General features: G+C 33.3%; 3 protein-coding genes across 3 annotated transcripts; 2 read left to right on the top strand and 1 right to left on the bottom strand.

The window, feature by feature from the left end:
• Nucleotides 1-160: 160 nt before the first annotated feature.
• Nucleotides 161-4,754, top strand: LOC124433441 (extracellular calcium-sensing receptor-like). The gene is made up of 5 exons (XM_046983210.1): nucleotides 161-513; nucleotides 1,190-1,525; nucleotides 1,815-2,103; nucleotides 2,296-3,077; nucleotides 3,245-4,754. Exons 2-5 carry the CDS (start codon nucleotides 1,213-1,215, stop codon nucleotides 4,528-4,530), a joined length of 2,670 nt encoding a protein of 889 aa, XP_046839166.1. The 5' UTR covers nucleotides 161-513; nucleotides 1,190-1,212; the 3' UTR covers nucleotides 4,531-4,754.
• LOC124433443 (V-type proton ATPase subunit H-like) lies at nucleotides 4,755-8,976 on the bottom strand. The gene is made up of 19 exons (XM_046983212.1): nucleotides 8,914-8,976; nucleotides 8,540-8,618; nucleotides 8,244-8,331; nucleotides 8,058-8,157; nucleotides 7,892-7,981; nucleotides 7,778-7,821; nucleotides 7,596-7,665; nucleotides 7,369-7,473; nucleotides 7,175-7,272; nucleotides 6,981-7,091; nucleotides 6,811-6,898; nucleotides 6,445-6,516; nucleotides 6,213-6,260; nucleotides 6,090-6,142; nucleotides 5,947-6,025; nucleotides 5,805-5,851; nucleotides 5,591-5,692; nucleotides 5,110-5,223; nucleotides 4,755-4,947 (listed from the first exon to the last, which is right to left on the bottom strand). The coding sequence occupies exons 2-19, from the start codon at nucleotides 8,565-8,567 to the stop codon at nucleotides 4,911-4,913; spliced, it is 1,374 nt and encodes a 457-aa protein (XP_046839168.1). The 5' UTR covers nucleotides 8,568-8,618; nucleotides 8,914-8,976; the 3' UTR covers nucleotides 4,755-4,910.
• Nucleotides 8,977-9,009: 33 nt separating this feature from the next.
• Nucleotides 9,010-13,968, top strand: LOC124433442 (KICSTOR subunit 2-like). The gene is made up of 11 exons (XM_046983211.1): nucleotides 9,010-9,147; nucleotides 9,317-9,444; nucleotides 9,524-9,667; nucleotides 9,743-9,915; nucleotides 9,996-10,094; nucleotides 10,167-10,220; nucleotides 10,513-10,660; nucleotides 11,572-11,783; nucleotides 12,332-12,497; nucleotides 12,572-12,779; nucleotides 13,712-13,968. The coding sequence occupies exons 1-11, from the start codon at nucleotides 9,117-9,119 to the stop codon at nucleotides 13,768-13,770; spliced, it is 1,422 nt and encodes a 473-aa protein (XP_046839167.1). The 5' UTR covers nucleotides 9,010-9,116; the 3' UTR covers nucleotides 13,771-13,968.
• Nucleotides 13,969-14,067: the final 99 nt, after the last annotated feature.

Here is a 14,067-nt window from a genome sequence, read left to right on the forward strand (position 1 = left end):
ACTTATTGTGTGATTGCTAATAATGAAAATTTGGAATAATGACATTTATGTTTAACAAAATGATTTTTTAAAATCAAATAAAAAAGACATAAGTAAATTCTGTATTTGTTAGGAAACAAACTTATATATAGCTATTTACGTCTCGCTTCAGCTCACATATATCTATGACATCAATGTAAATTATAACTTCCTTTTCTTCTTGTTCGGCTGTATTCCCAATCATAGATACAGTTGGTTGTCTTTGTCTTCATGCACTCATTAGACTGTATCTAACATACATATCCGGTCTTGACTTGTCGTTATGTTGACTATATTAGCTCAGATAACTTAAAATTAACGATGTAAATGTTATCGCTTTTTTGCAGACGTTGTTGTTTAGATATATCAAACGATCGTCATTACATTTTTACGAAGTTGAAGTTGTCAGTTGCATGAAGACAAAGTCAAACATCTATGCAATTGTTTGACTCGACGCTGTCGATCTATTTGTCGTAATATTTAACAACGTCCTCGGTAAGATTGGTTGTATGTATCAATTTCTTTAATAGTCATGTTTTTGAAAATTAATTTATTTCATCTCATATCATTGGTAGTTTTACATACTTATGTTCAAAAGTTGACAACATTCTCTTGCTCAAGCGATCCAGTGTCGTTTTATTTATTGGATTTGACTATCAGATCATATGAAACGCTATTAAAAACATACAGTAGGTGTAGTGTAGATCGAGTGAAATATTACTGGCGTAGCTATGATTTAACCTATGATAAAACCCCATGTATATAACGTTGGCCATTCAGGTAACCACTATATTTTGGTCTGTTTTGTTACCTCTTTCTAAAAAAACCATCAGCTTGTGTGATACTAATAAATTTCTGTTTGTTTTGAAATATATGTCATAGTCTCATAGATTCAATCTGAAGCCCGATGGGTGTTGTTTTGGCTTAAAGTAGCATATACACATAAGAACTGACTAAAACTTATATGTATATGGAAATAGAGAGTTTATGTACAGTCATTTCATTACTTTAAAATTTTATATCTATGATTTGAGGATACACTACAACAAGTAGACATAGGAAAGCTAGGAATTTATAAAGTTTGCCTTTTACTCTACGTATTATTATAACGAATAAATGTGATATAATTTAAGTTGTGTGTTGTGTAAACAAGATTTTTATCATTCTTTAGGTCAACGATATTTCTTTACAGCAATGAACTTGTTTTATACATTTACTATCTTTGTTCTCTTGCGTGAATCGTCCAGCAAACAGAATTCGAATCGTGGACAAGCAAAGTTTCCAAGGCCCTTCGTCAGTAATTTTAGTGACATCCGAATTGGTGGACTGTTTCCAATCCACATACGTGAATCTAATGACTCACTGTGTGATCTACGTGTTCCTAAATACTCCTATATTCTTGACCACGACCGTATACCGAGGTGTTACAGATTGAACAACGCTGGAGTTATATGGAGCGAGACCTTACGCTTTTCTGTCGAGGCCATGAGACCTGGGTTTTTTAATGGTAAAAAGTTGTTACCATGTTTGAAATAGTGTCTGGTCCTATCCTAAACAAAATATACAATTATTTTATGATTTTCCATTTTTTTGTTATAGTGACAGATGTCACAGTTTTTTTATTGTCTTGGCTTTGTAATGTGTAATGTTGAATATATTTTTCCTTTTTTGATTTTTTACTTAGAAACTTAATTCCTATAATTAACAAATCGTTAATTACATCTTCACTTGACACGCCAGAACTTAAGACTTTATGTTTAAACAAATTTTCATGTCTGCATAAAATCTTTTTCCAGCTACTAATTTGACATTGGGCTACGATATTCGGGACTCACTTAATAACGTCGACGTCGCCCTTGAAGCTGCTTTGGATTATACTTTGCTTCGATCTCGAAAGCCAGACAGAAATAGCTCTCAAAAGTGCTCTTGCAACGACAATACCACGGAACCGTACATAGTCACTTTGATTGGTGGAGCACGCTCTGAGATATCGCAACGTGTTAATGCGATTGCTGGCGTATCATCACTTCCACAAATTAGCTACTCTAGTACTAGTGTCTCTTTGAGCAACAAGGAAGCATACAGGTGTGTATGTTAGTGTGTCAGTGTAGGTAGTGATAAATGAACAACAGAGAATGAGAACAGTCTTTACACTATCTAAAATTTTATTAAAATTACGTTTATCAGTGTACGATAAACGAACTTATGTTTGTAGTAAAAAACCAGCATTATTATTCATCAAAATGATTTGCGAATGATGTACTTAAAACTTTCTAGGACTTTCATGCGTACCATACCTCCAGATAATTATCAAGCCCGTGCTATGGTTGATATCGTGAAACATTTCAACTGGTCATATGTTGCAACAGTAGCGACAGATGAAGATTATGGTCGTGGTGGAGTGGAGGTCTTTAACCAATTAGCACGACGTTATAACATATGTATCTCGTTAGAACGGCTCTTTCATTTCAACATTAGCTCGGAAGACACGAAACAAGAAATTCGGAGTATTATCAGAGATTTAAAAAAAAATGAAAGAACCAACGTGATTGTGTTGTTTTGCGAGCGTCCACGAGCTGTTGCTGTGCTTAAAGAAGCTCAAAAACAAGGATTAACTGGGAAAACGTGGATTGCCACCGAGGATTGGGGATTCAGTGATAGCGTTTATGATTTTGATTTATCGACAGTGGGTGGTATGGTGGGTATCGTTACACATACTCCCACTGTACCCTTATTTGAACAACATTTGAGAAAGTTCGACTTAACCATGGAAAACCCTTGGATCTTAGAGTATGTACGCGAACATGATTTTACCGTAACTGCTTTGAATCTAACGAGAAGCAAAACCTCTTATATTATGGATGCTGCTTATACTGTTGCATTGGGATTAGTTGAGTACATGAATTGTACTGAAACAAAACCATATTCTTACGAGAATTGCAATAGTAGTTATATAAAGAATATTGACTTGGAAAGGTTAAGAATGTATATGTTACAGGTGAATAGAACTGGATCCAGTAGTAGGTTGTTGAGTTACAATGAAGATGGAAATCCAGAAGGTATAATCACATTATGTGAATGATTTTATTTAATCATGAAATTATAATTGTTTGATGAGTTATTATTTTTTGAGTAAACGATTTAATTAGTCGTCAAAACGTCAAAGCTAGTCCCTCTACGATTACATTAAATGTCAAATTCATAAAACATATTCTCCATCATTTAGTGATCTATTACAACATCAGCAACCTTCAACCTTCAAACAAAAATAAAAAAGGGAAAAGTTTTGTGTTCGTTGGCAGTTGGTCCAATGGTTTACTGAAAATTCGGAGTCCCATTTACTGGAACGGTGGTCGAAACACCACCCCTGTCTCGGTGTGTTCGTTTCCATGCCCCCCGGGGATGTATCAAGTGAATAGTGATGTTGCTTGTTGCTGGGATTGTATACTCTGTCCACCCGGACAATTTAAGGTCGGTATCGGACCAAACCAATGCGAGGAATGTCCTAACGGTTTTACATCTGATTCTAATCGAACGCGATGCTTGCGCATACCAGAAGAGTTTATCCGTTGGGATTCGGCAACTGCTGCCGTATTGACATCATTTTCTGTGTTCGGAGTAATTGTGACGTCATCCATGTTTGGTGTTTACTATAAACATCGTAAAACCCCTATCGTCAAAGCTGCATCACGATATCCCTCTTTGCTCCTTCTCATAACTATAACTGTGATGTTTGCTCTACCATTGCTTTATATTGGACGTCCAAATACGTCTATTTGTCATGTTCAGCCTATAGCATTTGGCTTACTCATGACTTTAGCATCTTCACTGGTGCTAACCAAAACATTTCGACTCATTCAGATCTTTAATAACGTTGTGGCCAACATCAAAGATAAATCCCTGGTTACAATGAAGACTCAGTTTCTTATGGTTTTCGTTTTGCTCGTTATTGAAGCTATTCTGATAGCTGTAATGGTGGATGTGCATCCTATTAAATTGCAATCCTTCGTAAGAGAGACCGCTGTACCTATCGGTTGCAATGATTCTGCACGTGATCTGCATACCGCTGTACTTTTGTACAACTGGCTTTTATCTATGGTGTGTGCAATAATGGCATTTCGTGCTCGTTCCCTTCCAGCCAACTTTAGTGAAGCACGTTTGATTACTTATGCTATGTTTTCATTTTCAGTAATATGGCTTTCGTTTATTATCGTCTTCACAGGAAGTATTCTTGATCGTTTTGCCATTTATATTTGTGTCGCTATTTTAGCGACTGCCGTGGATCTTCTTGCATGTATGTTTGCACCCAAGATATATGTGATTCTCTTTAAGCCTGAACTCAATCAAATGCAAGTTGTTCGTGCTGATATATACCGCTATACAATGAAACAGCGGGCGAGATCACTTTCTCCCAATCCCGAATCCAGTGAAACTCAACACGTGAGAAATACGTTAGATGGTACTTTACCTCGTAGAAAATCTGCACACAGCTTACAAGACGCCAAGTTGTGATGAAGTTTCAGTTTCAAAAGCTCTAAGTTTTTCACGAAAAATCATCGGACGTCGACCCAGCAGTTTAATCAAAAAAAAGAGCAACTCAGTGTATGAATGTTTTAGAATTTGCTCTCCAGTAGTGAAAGACATTTATGATGATGAAAATATTAACATGTTGTAAAAATATTGATTGTAAATATCCTTGATTATGATGGATAATAAAGTAAAATTTACAGCTCCAATCGTTTATTATGCAAACTTTAATCATCCTTTCAAATGGCACAAATAATTCCACTCCTCCCTTCACAAAAAGATCGAATTGTTTTCATATGTAATTTACGTAAATATTTATTATGAGATATTGAAAATTTGAAGTTCCATTCAGTTTATCATGATGATCAACTTCCTTGATTTATTTGCCTTCCAAGATATTCCCTAAAGAATAAACACATTTTTTTTGCCTACGCGTTCTAGAGCATCAAGACAGTAAGCATAGAAAACTGCAATATAAAAATATAACAACAAAAATGGAAAGTGCTTTTAGCTAACTCTCTGAACGCTTTGTTTACAACAATTCCAGGGAATTCAACGCCCTACCAGTTATGAACCATTAGTTTTTGTACTGCCAACAAAGCTTCGTAACGGACATTCGGATCGCTATGCGCCATCCTCTTCATCACTAATTCCTTACATCCCAAAGTTTCTAAAACTCTTGAATTAATGAAGTGATCATCGTTAAGTTTATTAGATTTCATTCAGTAACTTAAATGCAAGGAGCTTTCCTGTTTAAGTTAACGTTTAAACTATACTTTTCAATTAAGTGTATGCTTTAATCCGGGAATAGTTGAATATTTGTGTGTAGTCCTGAGGATTGTTGTTTGGCGTTGATGTTGAGTCCTTTTATGAAAATCTTAGCGTTAGTCATCTTGACTAAAGATTGCTACCGATAAGAATGTCGAAACGTCAGACGACAACACCACCAACAGTTCTCAGGACTACATTAACCCGTACTTATCAACATTGCATGAAACTATGTGAAATACTGACTTTCAAACCTTCAAAACAACAAAGAACAGACCTTTTTCCCCTTGGAAAGTGTCTCACGTATTCACCAACATCATGCGCAGAAACAGATAAAATTAAAGGATCCTGAGAGGTGTCTAACAATCTTGTAAGAATCCTAAATGAATTATGAAATAACAAATTACAAAAACGCAGTTTTTCAATCATGATTAGCCTGATGGACGTAGATGTACGTACTTACGGGGACGAATAGAGTTTTTAAGACTTACTTTATTAATTCATAATTCTTTTCATTGAGTCTTTGAGAATTTTCACGCTGAAATTATTTGAAATACGATTAAATAAGCAATCCTTAAATGAAGTAACCCTAATATAATGGTAATGTTCGTTGATTGTGCATGAATTTCTTACCCAAAACTTCTCGGATTTGTGAACAGGACTCCACTCCAGTCGACCTGACCGAACTTCAGCTGCGTATTCGTCAAATGTACTAAAGACGAACAAAATACAAACAAAAAAATAAACGATGAAAAATTTAGAAGACATTTGATTACCTCAAATCTTGTACACTTTCCGTTAGCCGCTCGTGAACGAATTGGACATCTTCCTATGGAGAAATGAAAAGATTCTCATTATGTTCGAGTATGCGTAAAGTATTTAAAAAATCATATTCATACTTCAATATCTTCATCCACCCATGTCTTGTTCACTAAGACAGCAATAACCTGTATATAAAAAAAATAAAGTATTAAGACGGTTAAAGATTTTTACAATAAAAAATCTCTATGTATACATAGACAGTTGGTAGTTTAAAGAAACATCAATCAAAACTTGAATTTTATAAAAAGTTTAATAACATATATTGAGACAGATATATGAGGATTATACAGGATTCGATAATTTTCTTACAGGAATTAGTTTGCATTGAATCATTGCCAGTGCAGCCTCTTTCGTTTTTTCTTCTGGTTTCTCCAGTAAATTCTAACATTAAAATAGCAAATGAAAAAACTTTGAATTGAATGAAAAATTGATGTCACAATATGTGCAAGAATTTGTGCTACATTTGAGGTGATGATTTGTGTGCAAGAACTAATATCATAATTATAAATTAATTGGGTGTAAGAATTACTTTATTAATTGGTTTATTATTAAGAATTACTTTATTAATTGGTTTATTATTAAGAATTACTTTATTAATTGGTTTATTATTAAGAATTACTTTATTAATTGATTCATTATTAAGAATTAGTTTATTACAAGTACGAAATATCCTACTCTTAGCGTCGCCAAGATTATACGAATGACTTTCTCTTTTCCTGTGTCTCGCAGGATGTCAGCAAGTGTTTGCACAACAGCATTAATCCTGTCAAAAAATATTTTAAAAAACTCTCATAATTGAAGTGTTTACGAAACAAAGGCTATTCAATTCAATACATTCAACGTACTCATTAATTTTTGCCGCAACGACTGGATTAAAACTGAGAAGCCATAAACAAAATATTATTTGATATTGTAGTTGAAAGCCAATGTTATCTCGAACCAAAACCATGACTAAACTAAAAAGAAATATTACATTCAAGTCATATTTAATAGTAACACAACTTTAGAAAAAGATTGCGATGGTGCATTTGTAATTTACCAAGTGATACCATCAGTTTCCACAAAAGTAAAACGATATTCATCGATTCTAAGCATGATTTGAAAACATTCCACAACGCTCTCACGGTAAGTATTTTTCTATAAAGTAAAATTTAAACGGTTGAATCAAAAGAACTAATGATTTCAAGCGTATTGCCATAAGTACGACAAACTAAAAATGTTCGTTAAACTTACAACAGCATTTAGTCGACCTTTAAGCCAGTCAAAATAACTCCGTACTTCACTCTGAGTCATTCGAGACTTTCCCCAACAAGCCAATTTTGCAATGAGTCTAGCTGACTAAAAAATATCATTTGTTGCAAAAGTATATTATCCTTTGTTCAAGTAATGACACAACGTTCAATGAGTTGATGTTTTTAAAGAGATTTTTGATATTTCTCCTGAAAAAAACAAAACTTCACCTGATAAACAATAAATTCGTCCTGTCTATGAAGAAGTGTAAAGAATGGTGACCAAGGATATGCTTGATTTCTGTGTTTCCAAACAATGAAGCAAGACAAAAATTTAAAGATTTTACGATACACAATGATGTTTATTTTGCAAAAAATAACTTTTAAAGTGTTCAGCATACTTCTATACTAACTTGTTTTTATAGTTGTGAAGTAGAGTAAAACACTCAAAATCTTTCTGAAAAAGAAAATTAGGTGTTTAAATACACAACTTTTTTGAAAGTAAATCAAACAAAAACATTTCATACTGTTATCATGTCATCTAACAATGTCAATAGATATTGAACATTTAAATCTTTAGCAAGCTGACCCAGTAATGAAAATATTGTTGAAAAAACCTGTTAAAGAAGATTACATCATCATATTTTTGTGCAAAGTAAAGGTATTTTCTCAGTAATCATAAACTTTGAGAACCTTTTCTGGAGTAGATTTAACCATTTCATAATTTTGTTTTTTGGCCGAACCATCAAAGTCAGATATCACATTAAAATCTTTCTCCGAGATCATTTGGCCTCTATACAATATCAGTACCAATTTGCAAGAAAGAAATAATCAACTTGTATTCGAAATCCTGTCAATCACAAATACTCATATTTGTACCTGAAATATGATTGCCATGGCAATGTTTCAGCTCTCACTGCATTAGCCTGGGCCGAAAGTGGACTTGTAGCTAGGCTCATAACTTTGGCTAAATATCAGAGATCTCAAATATCAAGCATTACATTGTACTTTATATTTAACATAATTAAAGTAGTTATAAGGAGTTTCCATTTCCATTTGAAATAAATAAAATAAAATAAAACGAAACATTTAACACCCAATGTACTCTAGTGAATTACGAAAAGTTTATATAATTTAAAGCAATTTTTCAACTGTATTAAACGATAAACCATTACCTCCATCAAAATCACTTTTAGCGTCCATCGCTCTTTTACAATTCACAAAAGTTAGTTTCTTGGCCAATCGTCTTGTTTGCTTAAATTAAAATGAAAGTTTAATATTTTAATGTACTGTACAGTTAAAAAAACTGACCAAATATTCAAATAGACAAGAACAATTCACTAATGCAGTAAACTATATAAAACAGTACGACATTGAAATACTTTTAGAAAGATATTAAGTAGATACACGTAGGTATAAATATAATAATATAAAACATTACAATTTCATTTTTATCAAAAACTTAAATCAGGCAATCGATAAATGAATTTTGCAAAAAAACATAGAAACTACAGTAATTAAAAAGAAAAAAGAAACTAAAACAACTTACTTTTCATACAAAAAGAAGTTTTGTTTATAAACTTTTTTTTATTTATCATTTACCATCACAAGACTTTCCAGCGGTGTGCATTGAAGGCTCACATTTGCATTCAAAATGGCGAGAAATTGATAATAACTAAAAAGTGTAATTTAATCAAATTTAATGTGAAAATATGATTTAGTTTGCTCCTTGAATCGTTTTGATACGCTAGGATGGCTTCTAGAAAGCTTTCTCCTTCTACAAGTACGGCTTAAATTTATCGGTTGACAAATTTTATCCAAGATAATTTAATCACTAGACTGTGTTGTTAATCTTATTGTTAAATCTTTTCTTCTTATAATTACGTTGTGCTTATTCTGTTATTATCATATTAAAATACTATTGCATGTTTCAAAGACTTTTTCTCTTGCAGAAAGCAATGTTGGGTCTCGTCCATGCTCTCCTCAGCTTGCTGTAAGTGTTGAGCAAGCATTTCTTGAAACATATTTTCTTGTCCTGAGTCAATTTGGATTTGACAAAGCAAAGGATCTTGCTTTGAAAGTACGTTGAAAACCGTCATACATAATTCTACTGCATTCATTTTGTGTTGTATTTAAATAAAAAATGATTATTGCTTTAGGAAAAAGAAAGTAACTTGAAGAAAGGACAACTGGCCGTCACTTGTCCTTGGTTAACTTTAATCAACAATTTATGTGCTCTTGCAGAAGCAGAAAAGACGTATTCCTCATGCAGTTTTCTTGTTAAGAAGCGTTTCAGAAAAGATGTACTTCTAGCTAACATTTAAACTTTATATTTTGTTCAAGTCCTTGTTTATTATTAAGCTTTTTTCATATTTCAGTCTCTGTTGTCGGACTACCAAACTATTGAATGCGAAGTAGAAAAGCTCTCTGGATTGTCTTCTACTAAAGACAATGAAGCATTAATGTCTGATGTAATAAGCCGTGGTTTGTTGGCAGAACTTTGTCGACATCTCACTCAATTTGTTCAAGCAAGACAACAGTGTATGAAAATGTATTGAAAGCTCATTTTATCAACTTAAGATTAATTTTTGAATAAAAATGATTATTCCGTGACCTTTATTTTGATTACAGTTATGAAAATTTAGCAACATTGAATTTACATACATCGACTAGCAATCCTGTTCTTCCTTACTCGGAAATTGTTCAAGCTGTAATGTCAATTAGAAATGCGTAAGCTTGTGTCAATGTAATTTATTTGAAATAATGACTGATATATGAACATTACATATTGATCTTTTGCAGGAACATAAAAAAGTTCCATCATCCAATATTGGACCCAGTAAAGACTTCCTTTAGGTAACTATCATTAACAAAAAAATAAAAAAAAACTGAAATAATCTATCATAGCTTTTTTGCAGTTGTGTTGTGATACATAGCAATTTTTCAAAATCATGATCGCACACTCATAAAGCAGGAATTGTTTTTAATTATTGCACCCAATGTATATGAATTTTATCTGTGACACTTGATAATAATTTTACATTAAAATATTTTTCAGTCTTGGGCACAATTTATATCTAGTGAATCTCAATTGAACTATTCTTGCATTTGAAAATCTGCTTGTGATTTATGTTTTTTTGCATTTTAGTGTTGAAATGGACTTACTGCATCATTTGTTGCAAGCACAATGTGACTTAGTTGATTGGAAATTTTTACCATCACTATTACATTTACATGAAAGCAAAGCAAAACTCCTTTCTTGGAATAAAACGCTACCTTCGTCCTCCGTAAGAGATGTGAGTTACTTTATTACTCTTTCAATGGAATTTTATTGAAATTTTAGAGTGAGAATAATTTGTTTGTGTTGTAATACAGGATCAACATAAAACAGTTTTGATGTGATTTCCATATAATGATTTTAAGCAGAGTTCAAACAGCGTGGTGGAGTTTCAGAGAGTTGTCGGGAATGTTGTGCGGAAAGTCGACTTCGTTGAAGCAGAAGGGAGAATTGTACAAGGCATGTGTTAGAAGTGTTTTGGGATATGGAGCAGAGTGTTGGGCGCCGAAAGCAGAGGACCTGAGAAGATTGGCGTCGACGGAAAGGAGAATGCTTAGGATGATGTGTGGTGTAACGTTGATGGATAGGATTCGAAGTGAAGAGATTAGAGAAAGAGTTGGTGTTGAGTGTATCGAGAATTGGGTAAGGCGCCAGCGTTTGAGGTGGTTTGGGCATGTGGAAAGGAGGGAAGAAAGTGCTGAAATTCGTAGAACGTTGCAAATGAATGTTGATGGAGTTCGCAAACGAGGTAGACCGAGAAAGAGATGGATGGATGCTGTGAACAGTGATATGAAGGCGATGGGTATAACGAGAGATATGGCGAGAGATAGAGACGTTTGGCGTAGAAAAATTCATGGACCGGTCAACCCCCCTGGCGGGGATTAATACTGGCCGGTATACAAATGTTGTTTGTTGTTTGTTTGTTGTTTCCATATAATGATTTTCATTAGCATTTGATGTAGGACACTTTTAAAAATCTACTAATCATAATAAGAAGGAATTAAAAAAAGTCAACCATTAGACATCAAGGATCATGATAGATAAAAATTGGTGTTGTGAGAAATATTTATTATCATATAATGTACGTTTATGTCACAAAGATTTATAATTGACAATTTGAAATTTTTATGATATTTTCTCTTTGTTTAGTCATTTACCAGATCCCTTAGAGTAAAGAAAAGATTTAGTGGTGGTTCTAGAAGACAGATAGAAGTGCCTTTACTGTTTCAATGGCTTGCAAGATTTCACGCTTCCCTTGTTTCCAAATTTTCTCTCTATTTTCATGCCACACTTAGTGAGCAGTCATCACCGGTTGAAATGAAAACCCTCGTTGCGAAAACTAGCATTGACTACGTGAACAAGTACGAATCGTAACGTATTTCAGTGTAGGAAATGATGAATGAACAACAGAGAACGAGAACAGTCTTTATACTGTCTAAAATATAAACTATGATAACGTGTGTCAATGTAGGTAGGGATGAATGAACAACAGAGAACGAGAACAGTCTTTATACTGTCTAAAATATAAACTATGATAACGTGTGTCAATGTAGGTAGGGATGAATGAACAACAGAGAACGAGAACAGTCTTTACACTATCTAAAATATAAACTAAGATAACATGTGTCAGTGTTGGTAATCATGAATGAACAACAGAGAATGAGAACAGACTTTACATTATCTAGAATATAAACTAAGATAACGTAAGTCAGTGTAGGTAGTGATGAATGAACAACAAAGAATGAGAACAGTCTTTACACTATCTAAAATATAAACTAAGATAATGTGTGTCAGTGTAGGTAGTAATGAATGAACAACAGAGAATGAGAACAGTCTTTACCCTATGTAAAATATAAACTAAGATAATGTGTTTAGGTAGTGTGGGTTGAACTGTGATACTATTTTTTAGAATTAATACATTTTGTCGTCGCTCAGATGCCTCTTATATTATTCTGTTGTTGGACACACGTGGTTTGAGTGATTCTTACAAAGCTCCTGGGTATCATCTTCCTCGTGTTAAGGTTGAATTACCCACTGGGATACATTCTTATCCCTCTATTTTTAGTCATCCTAATGTAAGTAGTTATTTTTAATGTAAGTAGTAGTTTTAGGCTTTCAGTCAAACATTTCTCTGTCATTTTATTCACAGGATTGTCCCAAAACTTTCATGCCATCGATCGTTTCCCTTATTCAGGATAATGAGCATTGTTTAAGTCAAGAGAAGATTGTTTATTTTTTTGATGAACGATCGCCAATGACATATTTTTTGGCAAATGCTGACCATCGTATGACACTTGTCGTTATTTTTAAATGCAAGAAAAACGAACGAGATTCTTATGTTGTAAACTTTCTCCAAGGTATATTATAGACTGGGTTTAAAAAAGCGCCTCTTGTTCTCCTTTATGGAGTTTTCATTGTGAGAAGTATACATAAGAAATCAATGTGCTTGATCTCTTTATACTTATGTCATAGTAAGTATGGTACATAAGAAATCAATGTACTTGATCTCTTTATACTTATGTCATAGTGAGGATGGTACATAAGAAATCAATGTACTTGATCTCTTTATACTTATGTCATAGTAAGGATGGTACATAAGAAATCAATGTACTTGATCTCTTTATACTTATGTCATAGTGAGGATGGTACATAAGAAATCAATGTACTTGATCTCCTTATACTTATGTCATAGTGACGATGGTACATAAGAAATCAATGTACTTGATCTCCTTATACTTATGTCATAGTGACGATGGTACATAAGAAATCAATGTACTTGATCTCTTTATACCTATGTCATGTTGAGGATGGTACATAAGAAATCAATGTATTTGATCTCTTTATACTTATGTCATAGTGAGTATGGTACATAAGAAATCAATGTACTTGATCTCCTTATGCTTATGTCATAGTGAGGATGGTACATAAGAAATCAATGTACTTGATCTCCTTATACTTATGTCATAGTAAGGATGGTACATAAGAAATCAATGTACTTGATCTCTTTATACTTATGTCATAGTGAGGATGGTACATAAGAAATCAATGTACTTGATCTCCTTATACTTATGTCATAGTAAGGATGGTACATAAGAAATCAATGTACTTGATCTCCTTATACTTATGTCATAGTGACGATGGTACATAAGAAATCAATGTACTTGATCTCCTTATGCTTATGTCATAGTGAGGATGGTACATAAATCTTTCTACACATGTCATAGTAATGATGATCTACACGAAATCGTCTATCAATAGTAGATTAAGGATGTTTTATGTTGTTTTTTAGATGTAACCAACGATTTACGAAATGTCAACATTTTAAGTATGTTGACTAAAGCTACGTGACAGAAGAAATATTCTTGGTAATGCACACACTTTAAATGACACGGAACATCTAAAGCATTTTTAATCAATGATATACGCTACGACATGAACCGATGAATTTACGAGTGTTGACGATGATTTTGTGTTCTTAGGAGGAACATGTGCATAATTTGGAATTATTTATGAGAAATTTAAATAGCAAGATAGCGTTCAATGCAAGTGGCGTATTTGGCATTCACATTTTTCGAGCTCCAGATAGCTTTCATAGTTTTTTAATCTAAACTTTCGAGCTACAAGTTGCACATATAATGTGGATAA

The sequence above is a fragment of the Xenia sp. Carnegie-2017 genome, unplaced genomic scaffold (assembly GCF_021976095.1).
Source record: "Xenia sp. Carnegie-2017 unplaced genomic scaffold, XeniaSp_v1 HiC_scaffold_13, whole genome shotgun sequence".
NCBI lineage: Eukaryota > Metazoa > Cnidaria > Anthozoa > Malacalcyonacea > Xeniidae > Xenia > Xenia sp. Carnegie-2017.

What these genes read in the sequence shown, in the direction of transcription:
- LOC124433441 (XM_046983210.1), top strand. Translation starts at nt 1,213, where the DNA reads ATGAACTTGTTTTATACATTTACTATCTTTGTTCTCTTGCGTGAATCG. An exon ending in GAGACCTGGGTTTTTTAATG is followed by an intron (nt 1,526 to 1,814) that starts GTAAAAAGTTGT and finishes ATCTTTTTCCAG; the next exon opens with CTACTAATTTGACATTGGGC. An exon ending in AGCAACAAGGAAGCATACAG is followed by an intron (nt 2,104 to 2,295) that starts GTGTGTATGTTA and finishes AAAACTTTCTAG; the next exon opens with GACTTTCATGCGTACCATAC.
- LOC124433443 (XM_046983212.1), bottom strand. Translation starts at nt 8,567, where the DNA reads ATGGACGCTAAAAGTGATTTTGATGGAG. An exon ending in CCATGGCAATCATATTTCAG is followed by an intron (nt 8,158 to 8,243) that starts GTACAAATATGA and finishes GATATTGTATAG; the next exon opens with AGGCCAAATGATCTCGGAGA. An exon ending in GGGTGGATGAAGATATTGAA is followed by an intron (nt 6,143 to 6,212) that starts GTATGAATATGA and finishes ATTTCTCCATAG; the next exon opens with GAAGATGTCCAATTCGTTCA.
- LOC124433442 (XM_046983211.1), top strand. Translation starts at nt 9,117, where the DNA reads ATGGCTTCTAGAAAGCTTTCTCCTTCTACAA. An exon ending in GTAATGTCAATTAGAAATGC is followed by an intron (nt 10,095 to 10,166) that starts GTAAGCTTGTGT and finishes GATCTTTTGCAG; the next exon opens with GAACATAAAAAAGTTCCATC. An exon ending in CCAGTAAAGACTTCCTTTAG is followed by an intron (nt 10,221 to 10,512) that starts GTAACTATCATT and finishes TTTGCATTTTAG; the next exon opens with TGTTGAAATGGACTTACTGC.